General features: G+C 36.0%; 1 protein-coding gene across 2 annotated transcripts in view; it reads left to right on the top strand.

The window, feature by feature from the left end:
* LOC135225168 (uncharacterized) overlaps nucleotides 1-23,819 on the top strand; it is a 40,352-nt gene that overhangs the window by 9,859 nt on the left and 6,674 nt on the right. For both annotated transcript variants that reach the window (XM_064264422.1, XM_064264428.1), the window contains exons 3-8: nucleotides 9,431-9,742; nucleotides 10,362-10,500; nucleotides 11,064-11,204; nucleotides 12,603-12,767; nucleotides 22,482-22,707; nucleotides 23,539-23,777. In XM_064264422.1, the coding sequence (XP_064120492.1) occupies nucleotides 9,431-9,742; nucleotides 10,362-10,500; nucleotides 11,064-11,204; nucleotides 12,603-12,767; nucleotides 22,482-22,707; nucleotides 23,539-23,777 (1,222 nt within the window). The remainder of the gene's footprint in view (nucleotides 1-9,430; nucleotides 9,743-10,361; nucleotides 10,501-11,063; nucleotides 11,205-12,602; nucleotides 12,768-22,481; nucleotides 22,708-23,538; nucleotides 23,778-23,819) is intronic.

Genomic DNA, 23,819 nt, shown 5'->3' with positions numbered 1-23,819 from the left:
TTTAACTGATTAGAGATGCAATGTAATAGGTAGAATTATCACAAGAACAGGTCGCCTCTGGTATAATACGAGTTCATTTTCTTAATGATTTCCGCTGCCACGCTTTTCATCAATCGCGATGAGAACGTTTGCTGCAAACAACGACTGCAAAACGATTTCGGCGTGTTCAACAACCCACAGAGGAAGGAAACAGCAAAGCAAATGACCAATGACACAGGTGAAGTCTCGGGAAAACCTTGCTTCTTTGGTACACCGTGGTGGACACACCTTTGTAGACTTTCAAGAGGCTTCAAATCAAGTTTATAGTGCCAAAAACAGATACCCTGCTTGGGATTCAAAAACACTGGAAACACTAACTAAAACACTAACTATGGTGCCAATCAGAAACAGGAATCGACAGGGACTCGTGGCGCTGACCTCCATAAATGGTCGTTACTGCTCACATGATCGTGGTCAGAGGGAAAGGGAACATGAGGATTGTTGTACAAAAGAGATCGATTTTTTTTCTTAGTAATTACATCAAAGTATTAGGGCTTGTGCCTTGTATGATAAGGCGCCCTATGAGGTAATGTTAGACTTGCGATAATCTATACGCTAAGTCGGTTGGTATTGCACTTCCATCTTCAATGGAGTGTCTGGGGGTTTGTAGATCACTTACGAAGTCGGTATTATCTTTACGACGATGTGTTAAACTCATGGTTCGGTGAGGTTCTTGTAGAAAACACTAAGTATAAAAAATTATATATTCTTCTGAAGTTTTACATGCTGAAGATCAGATATGATTGTACAAGTCTTCTATGACGATAGCTTGATCGCTTCTGCCAATGATGATGGCTAATCCTATTCCTCTACATGATAAAGCTTAGGTAAAGAGGTACAGGTCTTCTAATGACGATAGCTAACTCTGTTCTGCTTGTCTACCATCTCTGTTACAAGTTATGAAGGAACAGACAGTAGTTCGAACATATGAACATGCATACAAATGACATAGTTTCATACGAACACACAATCAAATGAGACACGCTACAGATCACGTAGGCGGTAGTTGTCTCAAGCAGGGAGCTTGGACTAATGTTTATAAACAATTGAATGACTACAGGTGACGACATGTTATCTTAGCCTACTTTTATTGTATACGTCATCTTTAGCGTCTCTAGTCTGATCACATTCCTGCAAGCAATCTGGTTGACCTCTTTAGTTTTATACTTTTATATATATGGACTAACATTCCATATTTTTATTATGTAAACACTTACATCAGCTCGGTCAGCTACCAAAACCAACTACTGAATATTACTCAAACTTGACTTGCATTTGACTTATAGGAGTGTGATACAGACACTATGTGAATATATATATATAAGTAAATAAAAATTCATTGTGTACATGAATTGATTCAAGTAATAAAATATAAAACAATGATATTGGTAAATAATAGTGATCACGTGATATATAATGATACAGTTTTTCACTTCATCTCTTTAAGATACTTATGCTACAGAAAATACTAATGTACTCTGATAATTGCATAGAATGAAGATTAACATGATAAAAATCATATTTTAACTGATAAAAAATTTCATATATGAATTGATAAAGTTATTAATGTTTATGCTGATTGATTCGTTGATCTTTATGCTAACTGTTATATATCTGATTCATTAATCCATATACTAACACATATAACTGCAGATATTGGTAAGAAAAAAGGTAACGGATTGATTATAGGCTACCTGATTTGTTTATACATTGGTATATGGATTCCATATAATTATGATTAATATATGTGCACTTTAAATAGATTCCTACTGCGTACACGCAAAGATATATTTAGATTCTGTTATTTATGATCATTTATATAAGAGATTCCTATTGCGTACACGCAAAGATATATTTCGACTCTGTTATTTATGATCAATTATATATAGGATACATGATACTTTATATATATAGGATACATGACCGAGGTTATACTACTTCACTTTTAACTAGCGTTCGAACAACTTTTCGTCCATTACACAGTTCCAGACAACCACCTATAGCCAATGAAACGGCCTTTTTCAATGGTTAAAACAAGGGGAAAATTTGCCTGGGCGGGTCCAACGTTCCATTTTGCACTCATACTTATTCTCTGCATCCTAAGCTACACTATTACGTTCGCGATGAATAGATCATCCCAGCACGAGTCCTTCGCCAGCAAAGTAGAGTTGAATATCCTTCGGGTCGTAATCGTCGGAAGTATGTCCCATTCGTAGTCGATTCCGACAGCCGCCAGAGCATTCCGCATTAAAACGAGATTAACGACGAGATACGGTGTCGGTCGAAGAAGTCCATGAAATTCCTTTCACATTGTAGGCGGTTGTTACTTGACTGTAGTCGTCCGCTGCGACGAACGATTTTTTTGAAGTTTCGATGTGAAATTCTCGTACTGCAGGATACTGTAACCAGGTTCCATTAATCAGCCTGCAAGTGAAATTATACTTGTCACAAGGGCAAAGTAAATTCAGACGACATCCAAATACAGGGGAGGGAAGAGAGCCATTTAGACCAGACTTAACCCACATGAATTCGCTGATATTTTGGAATTCAAAAGAGTCCGCTGTACAAACTTTTTTATCCATGGCATTAACAATGAGTGAAACCTATCCAACGTCTATTGATGACTTGTAAAAATATCCATTAATTATAAAAAATAAATAGATATCATTACGAATCTCAAAGAAAATTCGATATTACTGGTAGTAAGTTACTAGACAAAGAAGTGGAAAATGGAGCTATTTGTAAGATTGCCAGGCAGCATAAGAGTCAAAGAGAATATTAATCATGATTCTATGTGCCCTAACAAAAGTTTCATATTCAATTTTCTCGTGCGCATCCTCTGAGGTTAATTTTTTTTAAAACTTTATTAATAGGTAGGAGATGCAACGAAAAAAAACCCACTATGTAACTAATTTCTAAATAAACTTTGGGTTTTCCAAGAAAATGTGACATTTTCCCATGAATGTTTTACTTGAATTGTAATAGGCTAATGTTGCAAGTAAATATTTCATATATACATATCTTGATACTTCTAAATGTCTATGAGGTTCAGAAAAAATTAATTCATTTTGATGTTATAGAAATTCTTTTTCCTTATTTTGTTTATTAATTTTAAAATGATTGCAAGTTGCATTGCGCATACCGATAGACACCTGTACCTAACGTCTGCCTTGCCCATGAGAAGTTCGGGCTAAGCATTCCTTTCTCCAGTCAATCTGCTGTGTTCTTCGGGTTTTCCTCGTCACAGACCTACATAGAACATTACATTTGATTACATTATTCTGATACACATACTATAAATATACTTTTGCTTTAGGGTTTCTGCTCGAAGTGTTTATTGTTTTTGCCTAGCCACTGACCCTGTTTCCGTTTCGAAGTGTTTATTGTTTGGTGTTTATTGTTTTGCTTATCGCTGTTGACACTTGCTTTGTTCAGTTTGTAACAGTTCTGCGCTCCGACCCAGATATTCAATGCTCGCGATCTCTTGGGTTAAGGAATTTTCTTGTTAGATACGGTTTTAACAATAGGCACGGATGTTTCTATATCTTTTAGTCCAATTAATGGTTCTTTGCTGTATGGTGCGGGATTGCGGGATAATGCGTCAGCTATGATATTTGCTTTCCCAGGTAGATATCTTATCTTGGCTCCAATAACCTGAATGATCATTTGTCACCGAGTTCCTTTTGGACTGTGATTAAAGCCTTTGAAAAACTCGGTAAAGGACTCATGTTCAGTAAGGACTTTATCAGGATAGCCATAGATTATGAACTTAAAATGTACTAGTGTTAAAGATACCTAGCCCTTCCTTGCCTATTACTGCATATTTACTTTCAGAGGGCTTTAGTTTACGTGAATAAAAAGCTATAGGGAAGAACTGTTTATCATATTACTGAAGTAGTATCCCTCTTACCCCTTGGTCTGAGGCGTCTGTTGCAATAAAAAAAAATTCCTTATTTAAATCAGGGATTTTTAAGTTAGGTAAGCTGCATTTTCCGCTTTTAAGATATCGAACGCCTGTTGATGCTTTTCAGACCATAATAAATCTACGCTCTTCTTCGTAAGATCTGTTAAAGGAGCTGTCATGATTGAAGAGTTACATATTTACATACGATTGTAATACCCACTACAGCGCAAAAGTGCTGTATCCCCCTTTTACGTTAATAAGTACCGGAAAGTTATGAATAGCCGACACCTTACCATGGACTACTTTTAAGACCTTGACCAGACACATAAAACCTAGATAAACATGTTCGGTTTTAAAAAACTCACATTTAGATATTTTACTCTGAGATTATTTGTCTTTGTCTCTGTAGCACTAGCTCTACTTTATGTGAATGTACTTCTAAGGTATTAGAAAAGATTACAAGATCATCCATATAGGCATGTAGGTTATCGCCTAAAAATCTCCAAACACTATATTGTAATTGGGGCGCAACGTAAGCCGGAGGCATACGTAAAAATTGATAATGTCCCCTGAGTGTGCTGAAAACGGTGTATGAGGTACAATCACTTAGGTAATGGTATCTGGTAAAAGCATTTAAGTAAGTCCAAGCTGGTGAAAAATTTATTCTAACCTAACAGAGATAAGATATCGTCGGTACATCGCACTGGAAACTATCGGGAGTCGTTTCCTTGTTTAAGCGACAGAATCTACGCAGATACGCCAAGTCCGATCTTTTATGACATGACATTTGAGGGAAAAATTATATGGGCTTATTTGATTTCCTAATGACTCCTATTACTAACATTTTTCAACTTCGTCATTTATCTCTATTTTGAAATTTCATTGAGAATCTATACGAAGGTACGTAAATAGCTTTATGTTTGTCCTTAGACCGTATTTTGTGTTAAATTACATCCGTTTTTTTTTTTTTTTTTTTTTTTTTTTTTTTTTTTTTTTTTTTTTTTTTTTTTTTTTTTTTTTTTTTTTTTTTTTTTTTTTTTTTTTTTTTTTTTTCTCAGAAATCACTCGCTAGTGGAGAAACTTCCTGGTATTCAGATAAAAGATAAAAAAAAGTTTCTGCTGAATCACCTCTGCTTGAATGACTTTACTGATATTACTTTAGATAGATTATCAGAGAGATTCATCCACGACTGGTTGGGCGGGATTAAAAGTTAGCAACAATAAAAGAAATGCGATATTTATATGTATAGGTTTTTGTGGATTACTATATTAACTTGTTTGCAGCGAGTCAACCGTGTCTAGGGCTTTGTTCGCGGAAATCGTTATATTTCAGAGTGTCGGGAAGGATTAAAATTTCATTTCCCAGCAAAGTCTTTTTACACGCACTAAGACATTCGAGGGTGCATGCTTCTCGAGATTTTGCGTGCAAAGTGCGACTGCGGTTGTGGGAGAATTCTGTTGGGTCATTTGAACAATGTTACGATTTATGAGACAAATGTATAGTTCCTTTATATAAGTTATTATTTGATTAACTGTCTCATTTTTGTTCAAACGGATTTTAATATGTTTGAAGGTTTATAGGATTTTCCTTTGATAAACACGCCTTATTTTGCAGGATGTAAGATAATATTTTGTATACCCCTAGATGGATCTTACAATTACACTAGATACAGATCAATGTATTTTATAACTATAGAGGTATCTGTAAGCGCTCGCTTATCCGGACTTCTCATTAGGGAAGTTCGAACAACAGACGGTGAGTCCGTAAATACAGGATATTACGTTTACTAAAGGAATAAAACAAGATATTCTAATTTTTACGGCGCGTACAGTTGGGCTTAATCCACCAGTATTTATTATAACTTAATGTATTAAAATTACTAGAACCTGCTCTGATTACTTGATACTGTCGTGTGATGCATAGGGAAATTCCTTTTTAATTTTAAAAAGGTATTTGGGATGTATGATCCAACATCGCTTTTCCCCACTCTGCTAGAGTCGCTTATTGTGTGGAATTTGCTATGCTTTGAAAACTCGGCAGATTTAACTAACCTTGACCGCTTGACTAGGTGACACAGTCACCGAGTTTGCTTGTTTGATTCTGAACGGGCTACTGTTTCTATTTCTTTTTGTAATAATTAGGATCCTTCTCTTTATTACCATCGGCAACGTATTGTGTGTTTTTAGCATTATGTTGCTGGTTACGTATAAAGCAATGAATGACGAACTATTAGGAACTGAGCGATTACTAATAAGACAAGTTATCTCTACTGTATTCAATATTAACTGTTTGTACTTCATTCTTTGCTAAAATTTGAAATAGTGAGGGATCCTGGTCAGCGCATTTAGCCTGATGAAAGTTTTTTACAGACATGTTATTCCTTGCAATCCAGCCATTTTTTTTTTTTTTAAGTTAAGTTGAGTCATTGAGGTTCGATATTTTATATAACTCAAAAAACTCAAGGCTAAAACTGCGATCGGGACTTGCAAAGGAGCATTTATTGTCATGACCCGAAATAGTGTTACCTCTAATTTATCTAGATTTGTACGGGTGTTCCACTTGTTTTTTGTGTGTTTTCTAATCACTACGGTGCTTAACGACCCTATCCATGCATCTGTATAAATACAGACGTCCACTGCGTAAACGCATATTCACTGTTTAATATGATTTGTTACGTAAGGGATTAATAATCACCCAAAATGATAAAATTAACATAGTATATGATTATGATATTTCAGTAGAACTTCTGGAAACAGACACTCAAAGATAAAAAAACTCACAGTAGCGAAATCTCAATGATGTAGATAATTTCTGTAAAAAAAATAAGATTAAGAATGTCTCGTAACTTCAGCCACAGGAATAACGAAATTCGACCTGCAAAGGAAACACTCAAAGTTACTCCAAATGAATAAAAAATTGTACTTAGCTTGCTTTTGTGGGAAGTCACGGTGTTCCGATAACGACACACGGCCTTGGTCCTCCTTCTTTATTTAGCGGATGACCTGGTTTGGCTTCAGTTTCCCCCGTGCGCGTTGTTTCGATGATTCGAGCCCTTGAAAGATCCGATGCTGCAGACGCGTTCGGTTTGTTTCTTGCAGTGCCGGAAACGCTCACTAACGATGTTTTCTTGAATGATTCTAATGAGAGACGAAGCTTGCGTTGTCGTAGGAAAAAGACACGTCGGTTTTGTTTCTTGAAGTTATTCACTAAACAATGATACTAAGTTGCTTGAAGAATCTGTTGCTTTCGTCGTCGTTGAAGAGTTCTTATTGTTTTCTGAAGTCGCTCACTAACGATGATACTATGTTGCTTGAAGAATCTGCTGCTTCCGTCGTCGTTGACTTCTTATGATACATGATTTATTATTCTGGTTTTTTCTTCGTAGGACGTTGTAGAGTTCTTCTGGTACGCTGGCCACCAATATTAGGGCTTGTGCCTTGTATGATAAGGCGCCCTATGAGGTAATGTTAGACTTGCGATAATCTATACGCTAAGTCGGTTGGTATTGCACTTCCATCTTCAATGGAGTGTCTGGGGGTTTGTAGATCACTTACGAAGTCGGTATTATCTTTACGACGATGTGTTAAACTCATGGTTCGGTGAGGTTCTTGTAGAAAACACTAAGTATAAAAAATTATATATTCTTCTGAAGTTTTACATGCTGAAGATCAGATATGATTGTACAAGTCTTCTATGACGATAGCTTGATCGCTTCTGCCAATGATGATGGCTAATCCTATTCCTCTACATGATAAAGCTTAGGTAAAGAGGTACAGGTCTTCTAATGACGATAGCTAACTCTGTTCTGCTTGACTACCATCTCTGTTACAAGTTATGAAGGAACAGACAGTAGTTCGAACATATGAACATGCATACAAATGACATAGTTTCATACGAACACACAATCAAATGAGACACGCTACAGATCACGTAGGCGGTAGTTGTCTCAAGCAGGGAGCTTGGACTAATGTTTATAAACAATTGAATGACTACAGGTGACGACATGTTATCTTAGCCTACTTTTATTGTATACGTCATCTTTAGCGTCTCTAGTCTGATCACATTCCTGCAAGCAATCTGGTTGACCTCTTTAGTTTTAGACTTTTATATATATGGACTAACATTCCATATTTTTATTATGTAAACAGATACCCTGCTTGGGATTCAAAAACACTGGAAACACTAACTAAAACACTAACTATGGTGCCAATCAGAAACAGGAATCGACAGGGACTCGTGGCGCTGACCTCCATAAATGGTCGTTACTGCTCACATGATCGTGGTCAGAGGGAAAGGGAACATGAGGATTGTTGTACAAAAGAGATCGATTTTTTTTCTTAGTAATTACATCAAAGGACTTTAGCACTGCTAACCACAAGAAATGTTAGAACATCGAAGGGTGTGGCATTAATTCCCAGCTAGTAATGGCTCATAGTTTTTTAGTAGTACCTCTGAAGATTAATAAAAAATTTCTTATTTGCGTTGTTTGGAAGGGAACTTTGCAACGTCATTTTCATTACTGAACTATTGTACCCATACCGTTATAAATGACGGTAATATATGGACATTATAAGTCGTGCAGAAGCTCAATCCCAAGGTACTTTCATCTACGTTCTGACTTCGGGCCAGTGCAGAGAGAAGCTGGTCCCGGGTTGTATGACGCGTATTAAATCGTAGAGTTTATTGTTAGCAGAATTTCGCTGTTACAAAAAAAAAAATGTATAGGGACGTTGAATTTCGTTACACAGAAGACTGGAAAGAACCCGGATACATGTGGGTTTTCTTTCATTTTTTCTTTCTTTCATGTTCTTCAAGGCTAAAAGGCGTTCCTAAAATCCATTCGTATATGTCAAAATAGTGACGCGCGTGCCACAGCAGGTTCGTATTAACAAAATTGTATTATGAGATCAATTTTACTATTATTATTATAGATATTATTTGTATTTTTTTTACTAAAGTTTTAGTTGTTTTAGTGGTAATGATATTAATCCTCATCAGTGTAAGTCCTGCTTATTTTACCTTTTATTATTATTGTTAATATTTCTTTTTATGTCAGTCATCCCATTCGACTGAGTGGTATTTATAGTGTGGGGTTCCAGGTTGCACCCTGCCCTTTATGAGTCCCTCACTTTCCTCACTATGAGCGCTGTTTCTAATAGCACGCTCTTTTGCATGAATCCTGGAGCTACTTCGGCATCTAGCTATTTGGGGAAAACTCTCCACATATAATAACAAATGTTGTGAGTTCGTGTATAATTTAAAAACCCTTTACAAAGCTTTCGAACTCTTCCTGGGTTCATCTTCAGTCAAAAAAAAAATGAACCGAGGGAAGGGTTCGGAAGCTTTGTAAAGGGTTTTTAAATTATACACGAACTCACAACTTTTATTTATTATTGTGGACCTCTTAGAACATCTAGCTTATTATTATTATTATCGTATTGTTGTATTATTATAATTGTTATTATTATGATTTCTCTATCTTTCAGGTTTGTGTGATAAAGTAATGATATTCCAGGGTTCCAATCAACTGTCGAATGAATCCAGAGCAGTGTTATACCTAAGCCCAGTCCCTCTGGGTCCCAGTAAATCCTACACCAGAGAATCCTTGATTTACGACCACGATCCGGAAACCGGAGGAGACGACAAAGATGTCACAATCTCTGACGGAGGGGATGCAGTGTTGTTCGATATATCTGTCTGTCTCTGGCTGAAAGTTCACTACTTTAGACAGACGACAAGCTACGCCTTCTCGTACGCTACGTCGGATGCTGACCACAACGAACTGAATTTTGGATTCCGTATGTATAGTCAACTGTGCAAGCGCTGCTTGTCTCTTATTTCATTTATCGTTCACACACATACACACACACACACACACACACACACACACACACACACACACACACATATATAATATATATATCTATATATATATATATATATATATATATATACGTATATAGTTTGTATATGTATACATGTATTCATATACATCATATATTATATGAATGTGTATATAAACTGATTTCCACTATAAATAAGAGATAGCTGTGTTTACTAGCTTATGTTTTTTTAATAACATGGATGACAAAAAAAAAAGGATACACAATATATATATATTAGATTTGGCAGGAACAGTCATTATTATGCTGCTGGAGTGCACCTAATGAAGCACGCATTTATTTGAGCAACATTCTTCAACATTGAGAAAATGTTTTAATTGCAAAATTATCATGCCTTTTGGCAGATGAGCATAAAAATCCTTGCTAAAACTCATTCTTCATGATTTCGGTCATTGATACAGCTCTTTCAATGTTTCTAGTAGTTGAAACTGTTGAATTAATAAGTAGCATCTCATCCATGATGTTAATATTCGATTCCAGTCTACAGCTTGCCGTGAATTTCTCACCCATCCAGAATATAACCAGATACTTATCTCCGTGGCTGGAAAATACATCTATGGGAAGAAAGATACTATATACATTCCAGATACTTGGTATCATGTCTGCTTTGTTGTCAGCAGTGAGAACCGAACAGGGACATTTTACATTAATGGGTAAGTGTTGAGATACTCAAATTATACGAAGTTGAAGGGGCGAAGTGCAATATGGCTTTGTTTAAGTAACTTTAATATTTGTTTGCATTCTCTATTTCAAGTATTGTGTAATTATTTATCTGTTCAATTGTGGACATGTAAGTAATTCATTTATTCATATGCAATTTTCCGACAGGAAAGAGGGTTAAATTATCAAATACTGAGCAGTTATTTTTTCCTTCGTCTCTCTCTCTCTCTCTCTCTCTCTCTCTCCATCAACCTACTAATGAACGAAAGGTATTTATATGTTCAGTCGTGAAAATATAATTAACGCATTTACTCAGGTTATGATTTGTTTGACCTATACAATTTTTAGATTGGAATTAGGGTTGCATTATCAAGCAGCAAGTAGATATTTTTTCCATCGTATCTACTCTCTCTCTCTCTCTCTCTCCTCTCTCTCTCTCTCTCTCTCGTTCCTCTTCTCTCTCTCTCTCTCTCTCTCCTGTAGACACTACCTCATCTTCATTTTTCACCAAAAGTAAGGTATAATAGTTTTTTTTTTTTTTTTTTTTTTACTGCAGGGATAGTCACAGCCTCTACAAGTTTAACCGAAACTACTACATCAGAACGAACGGGTCTCTGGTGCTGGGTCAGGAGACTGATAAAATCGACGGAGGGTACCAGGCTCTTCAGTCCTTCTCCGGCGCCATCACAGGCTTCAAGTAAGATTGGTTCCTTTAAAACTGCCCGGCTGAGCCGATCACCTGTCGGATAAAACTTTCCGAGTTTGGTAATGGATCCATCTCCTGTCTTGCAATGTCAGCTGTGAAAATGTAAAAAAAAAACTTCTTTGTCTTTTAGGACAGTTTTATGTTATTCTAGTGAGCTGTTGGTGCGCAAGTGAGGTGGAATAGTTGAGAGGAAGAAGGGCGTGTCAGACGCGATGGAACCGCAGTAGTATATTATTCTTTGGGAGAAGATAAAACTACAAAGATCAAATTCCAGTATGATAACGGGCTCACTTCAAGATACTCGGTGATTGTCAAGTGTTTTATTTAACATTGACGCTTATTTTCCAACTATAACGAAGAAAACCAGAAATAGCTTCATACGAGACAGGTTTTATATTACTACATCAGATGCATCAAAAGAAATTTTTTTTCATCATAAAGATTAAATAACGTTGATTCAGAATTAGATATTATTTTTTATGTTAATAAGAAAATAGATCATTGTAATTAGTGTTATTCAGTTAGACAAGCTACAGATCTTTAAAACTTGATGCATTTTATAGAAATCCCAGTTGTATGGGCCGAGTCCAGAGGTTCACATCAGGCCTCTTATTCCCGCCAACACTTCAACGCACTTACGTCAAGGCCCCTTGTTGGCATAACGCCGGTTGAAAGTGAACCAGCCAACCACCAGTCAAAGAAATACGTAAATGAGTGTGGGCATTCTAGTATCTTAACTGCTGGAACCCAAGTATTTTTGTTATTCTAGAATATTATGACCTCGTTTAAGTAATTCATGTGATTTTTTAATGTCAAGCCACAATGATCACTTAACTTTTGGTTTTTCTCACTAAGGGAGTTGAGGGAGTGGGGTGGGGAAGCTACCCTTACTTCCGGGAAACGGCACCCTCCCTTAACATGAGTGGATTCAAATCCCACCTGGGAAGGAAAGAGTTAATTCTTATATTTCCAGTTCGGATTCGCTGTACACAGGAGAAACCGAATCCAACGAAATGAGGAAGTCATGACGTTAAGTAATGTTTTGTGACTTCATCATAGAAATGATAGTTACGGTTCTTCTTCTTTTTCTTCATCTTCTTCTGTATCGTGTCACTTTAACGTTGGCTGTCACAGCTAACTAATCATTCGGTCATTCTGCCGCTGTTCTCTCTCCCCATTCCATCCAAATACTTGTATCTGTCTCATTCTCACCCACATACCTTTACTTTTTCATGCCAAACGTAAACAGTCAAAATTTCCCATTTTTGGCAAACCCCAATAATCTATTATTTACCCTCTGAAAATTATGAAATGATGAAAGCATTTAGCGTAGTCGTTTTGATGTATATAAAAAACAAACCAACTAATGTAACTCTTGTTTTATTTCAGTTTATACTCCAGACCTCTTAGTGCCACTGAGGTGTCAAGATTATCCTTGTGTTCTGCAGACGCTGAAGAAGGGGACTTGGTCGCTTGGTCTAAGGCAGAATGGGAGATCAGTGGTCCGGTGGATGTCGAAGACATTGCAAAGGAAGATTATTGTCTTCGAAATAAGTGAGTGGGTGTTCGAGGTAACCTGAATCTTTCCTGTGTGAGAGAATGATGATGAGACTTTATTGACGTTAAAAGGTCAATTGTAGATTTTCTTCCTTTATCGCATTGTCGTTACTTCTTCGTTTCTGCATTATTATATACATTCATCTTACGGCTGCAGTGGATGAGTTTCATGATATTACTTATGGCATTGCTTAGTTTGCTATGAATCTGATTGACATACGTTTTATAACTAATATGCATATTATAACTAACATGTAATTTCATCCATGTAAATTTATATACATGTATATGTACACACTCACAAACGTATGCATGTATTAGGGCTTGTGGGCTTGTATGATAAGGCGCCCTATGAGGTAATGTTAGACTAGCGATAATCTATACGCTAAGTCGGTTGGTATTGCACTTCCATCTTCAATGGAGTGTCTGGGGTTTTGTAGATCACTTACGAAGTCGGTATTATCTTTACGACGATGTGTTAAACTCATGGTTCGGTGAGGTTCTTGTAGAAAACACAAGGTATAAAAATAGTATATTCTTCTGAAGTTTTACATGATGAAGATCAGGTATGATCGTACAAGTCTTCTATGACGATAGCTTGATCGCTTCTGCCAATGATGATGGCTAATCCTATTCCTCTACATGATAAAGCTTAGGTAAAGAGGTACAGGTCTTCTAATGACGATAGCTAACTCTCTTCTGCTTGTCTACCATCTCTGTTACAAGTTATGAAGGAACAGACAGTAGTTCGAACATATGAACATACTATCAGATGACATAGTTTCATACGAACACACAATCGAATGAGACACGCTACAGATCACGTAGGCCGTTTGAATAATAGGTCGGGGTAGTTGTCTCAAGCAGGGAGCTTGGACTGTTTCAAAACAAATGAATGACCACAGGTGACGGCATGTTATCTTAGCCTACATACTTATGGTATACGTCATCTTTAGCGTCTCTAGTCTGATCACATTCCTGCAAGCAATCTGGTTGACCTCTTTAGTTTTAGATTTTTATATATATGGACTAACATTCCATATTTTTATTATGTAAACACTTACATTAGCTCGGTCAGCTACCAAAACCAACCACTGAATATTACTCAAACTTGACTTGCATTTGACTTATAGGAGTGTGATACAGACACTATGTGAATATATATATATATTAGTAAATAAAAATTCATGGTGTACATGAATTGATTCAAGTAATAAAATATAAAACAATGATATTGGTAAATAATAGTGATCACATGATATATATAATGATACAGTTTTTTCACTTCATCTCTTTAAGATACTTATGCTACAGAAAATACTAATGTACTCTGATAATTGCATAGAATGAAGATTAACATGATAAAAATCATATTTTAACTGATAAAAAAATTTCATATATGAATTGATAAAATTATTAATGTTTATGCTGATTGATTCGTTGATTTTTATGCTAAATGTTATATATCTGATTCATTAATTCATATACTAACTCATAAATAACTGCAGATAATGGTAAGATATAAGGTAACAGATTGATTATAGGCTACCTGATTTGTTTATACATATGTATATGGATTCATATAATTATGATTAATAGATGTGCACTTTAAAGAGATTCCTATTGCGTACACGCAAAGATATATTTAGATTCTGTTATTTATGATCATCTATATAAGAGATTCCTATTGCGTACACGCAAAGATATATTTCGACTCTGTTATTTATGATCAATTATATATAAGAGATTCCTATTGCGTACACGCAAAGATATATTTAGATTCTGTTATTTATGATCATTTATATAAGAGATTCCTATTGCGTACACGCAAAGATATATTTCGACTCTGTTATTTATGATCAATTATATATAGGATACATGATACTTTATATATATAGGATACATGACCGAGGTTATACTACTTCACTTTTAACTAGCTTTCGAACAACTTTTCGTCCATTACACAGTTCCAGACAACCACCTTTAGCCAATTGAAACGGCCTTTTTTCAATGGTTAAAACAAGGGGAAAATTTGCCTGGCGGGTCCAACGTTCTATTTTTGCGCTCATACTTATTCTCTGCATCCTAAGCTACACGATTACGTTCGCGATGAATAAAAAAAAACATCCCCAGCACGAGTCCTTCGCCAGCAAAGTAGAGTTGAATATCCTTCGGGTCGTAATTGTCGGAAGTATGTCCCTTTTGTAGTCGAATTCCGACAGCCGCTGGAGCGTTCCGCATTAAAACGAGATTAACGACGAGATACGGTGTCGGTCGAAGAAGTCCATGAAATTCCTTTCACATTGTAGGCGGTTGTTACTTGACTGTAGTCGTCCGCTGCGACGAACGATTTTTTTGAAGTTGCTATGTGAAACTCTCGTACTGCAGGATACTGTAACCGGTTCCATTAATCAGCCTGCAAGTGAAATTATACTTGTCACAAGGGCAAAGTAAATTCAGACAACATCCAAATACAGGGGAGGGAAGAGAGCCATTTAGACCAGACTTAACCCACATGAATTCGCTGATATTTTGGAATTCAAAAGAGTCCGCTGTACAAACTTTTTTATCCATGGCATTAACAATGAGTGAACCTATCCAGGTCTATGATGACTCGTAAAAATATCCATAATTATAAAAAATAAATAGATATCAATACGAATCTCAAAGAAAATTCGATATTACTGGTAGTAAGTTACTAGACAAAGAAGTGGAAAATGGAGCTATTTGTAAGATTGCCAGGCAGCATAAGAGTCAAAGAGAATATTAATCATGATTCTATGTGCCCTAACAAAAGTTTCATATTCAATTTTCTCGTGCGCATCCTCTGAGGTTAACTTTTAAAACATTATTAATAGGTAGGAGATGCAACGAAAAAAAACCCACTATGTAACTAATTTCTAAATAAACTTTGGGTTTTTCAAGAAAATGTGACATTTTCCCATGAATGTTTACTTGGATTGTAATAAGCTAATGTTGCAAGTAAATAATCCATATCCATATCGTGATACTTCTAAATGTCTATGAGGTTCAGAAAAAATTAATTCATTTTGATGTTATAGAAATTCTATTTCCTTATTTTGTTTATTAATTTTAAAATGATTGCAAGTCCTTAACTAATTGCATTACACACACGGATAAGAATATGTTATGTGGCCTGTCATGTGACCTATGAACCACATGTGAAGTTCATGAACTAAGCATTCCTTTCTCCAGTCAATCTGCTTTGCCAGCGCGAGATGAAGCCTGTGCAAGCAGATATTTGAGGTTAAAGGAATCAATGCTGATACGGCAATGATGACGTCGTCACTTGGCAGGAGATTGCTCTCAGCCAGCTAAGAGTTACGTTACTTGCTGTAAGAGATACGACTTTAGTATTTTCAAATGATATTTTAGTGTTTTAATTCTCCACCCGCATGAGAAGAATGTCTGAAAAAAAAAAAAAACAACAGTACCAAAATTGAACAATATTAGTTTCATGTTGGCATTATGTTAAATAAATATTCCTTATTCAAACTATATGAAAAAGGTTTCCATACAAATTCTATATATATTATTAGCCCTGTGTAAGATTCATATAGGATTATTCCATAGATAACATTTTCACTTCTAGACTTCCTGATTTTAAAATCTCTTTTATTTTATTTTATTTATTTTATTTATTATTAGTTTATTTATTTATTTATTTATTTAATTTTTTTTTTTCATTGACTACGAATAATATAAATCACCGGGACAGACAATATGTCAGTAGGTTTTGATATGTGTTTGAACTTTTAGCTTATTTGTCATTACTAAGCGTTAAGTTAGAGTTCAAATCTTTACGTATATATATTTGGATATTTAATGGTTACGTTTTGCTTATTGATATTATCGTGATTCCTTTTTTATTATAATTTGTAACCCTTCCGACTTCTTACGGAGTGTATTATATTGACTCCACTTGTATCCATATTTATTTTTTTATATTTATTTATATTTATTTATATATTTTTTTTATATATATTTGATAAATTAATGGTTGGCTTGAATATGTGGAAAAGTGTTCTAGCGACGTACCGTATAAGGCTACTTGCGGCATCAATTCTATAGATACAAGATATATATGATAAAGGTATTTAAAACCGCTAGAACCGCTATAATCCAGTTCGGATCCAACATCACGAGTTGTAACTCGTAAGACATTGACACTTCCTATTTAATTATCCGTTATTCTACCAAACCGATTGACTCGGGTGGGTGATATATTATTGGTTTTCTTAATGGAAAGGAATTCACACCACGTGTTAAGGAGATTATTATTGATTTACACCACCCGAGTCACAGATTATTATGTGTTGAATTCCATATTTACTGATTTAGCACTCATAAATATTCGTAACGCACTCAATTGCGGTGTTTGTTTTTAGTGCTATTAATTCTATATAACGTGTCAAGGAACTATTAACACTAAGAAGTGTTTATTCCCTCTGTCAGACTCGTAATTCTGTTAATAATTCTACGTATATTCTTTCAAGGATTGATTTGGCACGGGATAGGCCCTTAAACTGACAGGTGTCTTAGTGTCCCTTGTTTTCATGACACGTGTTACAATCAGTTATGTGCTTTTTATATCTGTAAGCACTGTAGGCCAGTAAAATAGTGATTTGGCTTTCTGTGACATACTATGGAACCCTGGATGACGGAATGCAACCAGTTTATGACGATTGGTATGAAAGAGATTATTATTACTACCTGGTCGTTAGTCATCTGCTGTGTTCTTCGGGTTTTCCTCGTCACAGACCTACATATAATATTACATTTGATTACATTATTTTGATACACATACTTTAAATGTACTTTTGCTTTAGGGTTTCTGCTCGAAGTGTTTATTGTTTTTGCCTAGCCACTGACCCTGTTTCCGTTTCGAAGTGTTTATTGTTTGGTGTTTATTGCTGCTGACTCTGTTTCCGTTCGAAGTGTTTATTGTTTGGGTTATGTCTGTTGACGCTTGCTTTGTTCAGTTTGTAACAGTTCTGCGCTCCGACCCAGATATTCAATGCTCGCGATCTCTTGGGTTAAGGAATTTTCTTGTTTAGATACGGTTTTAACAATAGGTACGGATGTTTCTATATCTTTTAGTCTAATTAATGGTTCTTTGCAGTATGATGCGGGATTGCGGGATAATGCGTCAGCTATGATAATTGCTTTCCCAGGTAGATATCTTATCTTGGCTCCAAAGACCTGAATGATCATTTGTCACCGAGTTCCTTTTGGACTGTGATTAAAGCCTTTGAAAAACTCTGTAAAGGACTCATGTTCAGTAAAGACTTTATCAGGATAGCCATAGATTATGAACTTAAAATGTACTAGTGTTAAAGATACCTAGCCCTTCCTTGCTATTACTGCATATTTACTTTCAGAGGGCTTTAGTTTACGTGAATAAAAAGCTATAGGGAAGAACTGTTTATCATATGACTGAAGTAATACCCCTCTTACCCCTTGGTCTGAGGCGTCTGTTGCAATAAAAAAAAAAATTCCTTATTTAAATCAGGGATTTTTAAGTTAGGTAAGCTGCATTATTCCGCTTTTAAGATATCGAACGCCTGTTGATGCTTTTTAGACCATAATTAATCTATTCTCTTCTTCGTAAGATCTGTTAAAGGAGCTGCTATGATTGAAGAGTTACATATTTGCATACGATTGTAATACCCACTACAGCGCAAAAGTGCTGTATCCCCTTTTACGTTAATAAGTACGGAAAGTTATGAATAGCCGACACCTTACCATGGACTACTTTTAAGACCTTGACCAGACACATAAAACCTAGATAAACATGTTCGGTTTTTAAAAACTCACATTTAGATATTTTACTCTGAGATTATTTGTCTTTGTCTCTGTAGCACTAGCTCTACTTTATGTGAATGTACTTCTAAGGTATTAGATTACAAGATCATCCATATAGGCATGTAGGTTATCCCCTAAAAGTCTCCAAACACTATATTGTAATTGGGGCGCAACGTAAGCCGGAGGCATACGTAAAAATTGATAATGTCCCCTGAGTGTGCTGAAAAACGGTGTATGAGGTACAATCACTTAGGTAATGGTATCTGGTAAAAGCATTTAAGTAAGTCCAAGCTGGTGAAAAATTTATTCTAACCTAACAGAGATAAGATGTCGTCGGTACATCGCACTGGAAACTATCGGGAGTCGTTTCCTTGTTTAAGCGTCAGAAATCTACGCAGATACGCCAAGTCCGATCTTTTATGGTATGACATTTGAGGGAAAAATTATATGGGCTTATTTGATTTCCTAATGACTCCTATTACCAACTTTTTTCAACTTCGTCATTTATCTCTATTTTGAAATTTCATTGAGAGTCTACACGAAGGTACGTATATAGCTTTATGTTTGTCCTAGACCGTATTTTTGTGTTAAATTACATCCGTTTTTTCCAGAGATCACTCGCCAGTGGAGAAACTTCCTGGTATTCAGGTAAAAGATAAAAAAAAATTTCTGCTGAATCACCTCTGCTTGAATGACTTTACGGATATTACTTTAGATAGATTATCAGAGAGATTCATCCACGACTGGTTGGGCGTGATTAAAAATTAGCAACAATAAAAAATGCGATATTTATAACTTCCGTATCCACGATATGTATACTTTTAGGGCTTTGTTCGCGGAAATCGTTATATTTCAGAGTGTCGGGAAGGATTAAAATTTCATTTCCCAGCAAAGTCTTTTTACACGCACTAAGACATTCGAGGGTGCATGCTTCTCGAGATTTTTGCGTGTAAAGTGCGACTGTGGTTGTGGGAGAATTCTGTTGGGTCATTTGAACAATGTTACGATTTATGAGACAAATGTATAGTTCCTCTATATAAGTTATTATTTAACTGTCTCTTTTTTGTTCAAACTGATTTTAATATGTTTGAAGGTTTATAGGATTTTCATTTGATAAACACGCCTTATTTTTGCAGGATGTAAGATAATATTTTGTATACCCCTAGATGGATCTTACAATTACACTAGATACAGATCAATGTTTTTTATAACTATAGAGGTATCTGTAAGCGCTCGCCTATCCGGACTTCTCATTAGGGAAGTTCGAACAACAGACGGTGAGTCCGTAAATACAGGATAATACGTGAAATAAATCAAGATATTCTAATTTTTACGGCGCGTACAGTCGGGCTTAATCCACCAGTATTTATTATAACTTAATGTATTAAAATTACTAGAACCTGCTCTGATTACTTGATACTGTCGTGTGATGCATAGGAAAAATCCTTTTTAGTTCAAAAAGATATCGGTATGTATGAACCAACATCGCTTTTCCCCACTCTGCTAGAGTCGCTTATTGTGTGGAATTTGCTTCGCTTTGAAAACTCGGCAGATTTAACTAACCTTGACCGCTTGACTAGGTGACACAGTCACCGAGTTTGCTTGTTTGATTCTGAACGGGCTACTGTTTCTATTTCTTTTTGTAATAATTAGGATCCTTCTCTTTATTACCATCGGCAACGTATTGTGTGTTTTTAGCATTATGTTGCTGGTTACGTATAAAGCAATGAATGACGAACTATTAGGAACTGAGCGATTACTAATAAGACAAGTTATCACTACTGCATACAATATTAACTGTTTGTACTTCATTCTTTGCTAAAATTTGAAATAGTGAGGGATCCTGGTCAGCGCAGTTAGCCTGATGAAAGTTTTTTACAGACATGTTATTCCTTGCAATCCAGCCATATTTTTAAAGTTGAGTTGAGTCATTGAGGTTCGATATTTTATATAACCCAAAAACTCAAGGCTAAAACTGCGATCGGGACTCTGCAAAGGAGCATTTATTGTCATGACCCGAAATAGTGTTACCTCTAATTTATCTAGATTTGTACGGGTGTTCCACTTGTTTTTGTGTGTTTTCTAATCACTACGGTGCTTAAACGACCCTATCCATGCATCTGTATAAATACAGACGTCCACTGCGTAAACGCATATTCACTGTTTAATATGATTTGTTACGTAAGGGATTATAATCACCCAAAATGATAAAATTAACATAGTATATGATTATGATATTTCAGTAGAACTTCTGGAAACAGACACTCAAAGATAAAAACTCGCAGTAGCGAACACTCAATGATGTAGATAATTTCTGTAAAAAAGTAAGATTAAGAATGTCTCGTAACTTCAGCCACAGGAATAACGAAATTCGACCTGTAAAGGAAACCACTCAAAGTTACTCCAAATGAATAAAAATTGTACTTAGCTTGCTTTTGTGGGAAGTCACGGTGTTCCGATAACGACACACGGCCTTGGTCCTCCTTCTCTATTTAGCGGACGACCTGGTTTGGCTTCAGTTTCCCCCGTGCGCGTTGTTTCGATGATTCGAGCCCTTGAAAATCCGATGCTGCAGACGCGTTCGGTTTGTTTCTTGCAGTGCCGGAAACGCTCACTAACGATGTTTTCTTGAATGATTCTAATGAGAGACGAAGCTTCCGTTGCCGTAGGAAAAGGACACGTCGGTTTTGTTTCTTGAAGTTATTCACTAACGATGATACTAAGTTGCTTGACGAATCTTGTTGTTTTCTGAAGTCGCTCACTAATGATGATACTAGGTTGCTTGAAGAATCTGCTGCTTTCGTCGTCGTTGACTTCATGATTTATTATTCTGTTTTTTCTTCGTAGGACGTTGTAGAGTTCTTCTGGTCCGCTGGCCACCAAATATTAGGGCTTGTGCCTTGTATGATAAGGCGCCCTATGAGGTAATGTTAGACTAGCGATAATCTATACGCTAAGTCGGTTGGTATTGCACTTCCATCTTCAATGGAGTGTCTGGGGTTTTGTAGATCACTTACGAAGTCGGTATTATCTTTACGACGATGTGTTAAACTCATGGTTCGGTGAGGTTCTTGTAGAAACACAAGGTATAAAAATAGTATATTCTTCTGAAGTTTTACATGATGAAGATCAGGTATGATCGTACAAGTCTTCTATGACGATAGCTTGATCGCTTCTGCCAATGATGATGGCTAATCCTATTCCTCTACATGATAAAGCTTAGGTAAAGAGGTACAGGTCTTCTAATGACGATAGCTAACTCTCTTCTGCTTGTCTACCATCTCTGTTACAAGTTATGAAGGAACAGACAGTAGTTCGAACATATGAACATACTATCAGATGACATAGTTTCATACGAACACACAATCGAATGAGACACGCTACAGATCACGTAGGCCGTTTGAATAATAGGTCGGGGTAGTTGTCTCAAGCAGGGAGCTTGGACTGTTTCAAAACAAATGAATGACCACAGGTGACGGCATGTTATCTTAGCCTACATACTTATGGTATACGTCCATCTTTAGCGTCTCTAGTCTGATCACATTCCTGCAAGCGCAATCTGGTTGACCTCTTTAGTTTTAGATTTTTATATATATGGACTAACATTCCATATTTTTATTATGTAAACACTTACACATACATGTATATATATATATATATATATATATATATATATATATAGATATATATATATATCTATATATATATATAATATAGCTATATTATAACACAACACACAACACCCACACACACAAATTTATTATATATATTATATATACATCATATATATATCTATATATTATATTATATATACATATAATACACCGTCCCTCTAAGAACTCCATTTGTAAATTAAACCTTTTCTCGGACTTCCTTCTATTTCAGCTTCAAATTCGTCGTCTTCGCCAAGAGGAGAACTTATGAGGACGCCAGACGCCTCTGTAGGAGTCTGAAATCCTCAGTGGCACTTCCTCGCACCCCAGAGGAAAACAGCCTTCTGTATTTCGCCTCAGAGCCTTTCAGCGAAGTGTGTCAGCCGCACAATCACGCCACCGTTTTCTTTTGGCTCGGTGCCACCAGAAATAAAGAGGGAGGATGGAGTGATGACAAGGTTAGTCATTATTTAAATTGAAAAGCCCCCCAGTAGAATGAGGCTCGATCCTTTTGTGTATTTTGATCAGTGTTTCACTGATGTTATGGGAGCGAAGCTTTGCCTGTTCTTCCACTTCCTCTCTTACTCCTATGCTCTTCCTTTATGCTACTCGTGTTACTGTGATTTCAAGTTAATATAAACAAATCACTCACTCTTTTTTGCGTTTCTGTTTTTCCTTATCAAATTTATGTTTGCATATCGACGCTCTGATATTTACCATCCCATAGGAAAGTTCATTTTCTTATATAAATATTGTTTTAATGTAGTAACCAATTCCGGCTATGGAAAAGTTGAAAGTGGGTAGTCATGTAAGGAAAAAGGAAAGGAAAGAGTTCAAAATAAGACGACAGGCAAAAACGCCAAAAATGAATAGAAAGGCCGACGGTGATGTTTAAACAAAAGAATTGCTCCCCAATAAAGAAAATAAATAAAAATAAATCAAAAGTTGATAAGATAAATGTATGGAATACAATTTCCAAATTATTAGATTAACTTTTTTGTCGTATTAACCCCAAAAAAACAAAATTGTGGTATTGATATTTCAAAGATAATTCTATGTGCATACAGGACTTAGTAAGAAACTTGAAACAAGAAAGAATATAACGAAGATTTACTGTGCTATGCTATCAGATATCCATTAAGTGTATATGACTTAAAGTTTGGACAGCATGTAATAATAACAGAATTGGAGATGACAACTGAAATTGTTAATGCTGCTTAGAGAGCAATTATCATCAGGAAAGCAGCACTAAGCGTTATTATGATCATTATTATCATTCTCTCTTTCAGGGAAATCTCCTAGCATACAACAACTTTCAGGGGCATCCAGTTTTTAATTGCGCAGGATTTAAGATCCCTCCGTACCAGGAAGAATGGGCCAGCGTAAGATGTTCTGCGACTTACGAATTCTGTCTAGCATGTCAAGAAGAGGATCCGGCGATCTTAAAGATGCGGGGTCTCTGCGATTCCTTCAAACAGTCTACTTACTTCAGAATGGCGGACAGCTTTGGTGAAAGACCGTTATTCAAGTAAGAAAGGACTCGTAAATTCTAGATTTTAGAAAAGGCAGA

Source organism: Macrobrachium nipponense, chromosome 20, assembly GCF_015104395.2.
Source record: "Macrobrachium nipponense isolate FS-2020 chromosome 20, ASM1510439v2, whole genome shotgun sequence".
NCBI classification, from domain to species: Eukaryota; Metazoa; Arthropoda; class Malacostraca; order Decapoda; family Palaemonidae; genus Macrobrachium; species Macrobrachium nipponense.
The sequence above is the reverse complement of the archived record's forward strand: the minus strand, read 5'-3'. Positions and strand labels throughout refer to the sequence as shown.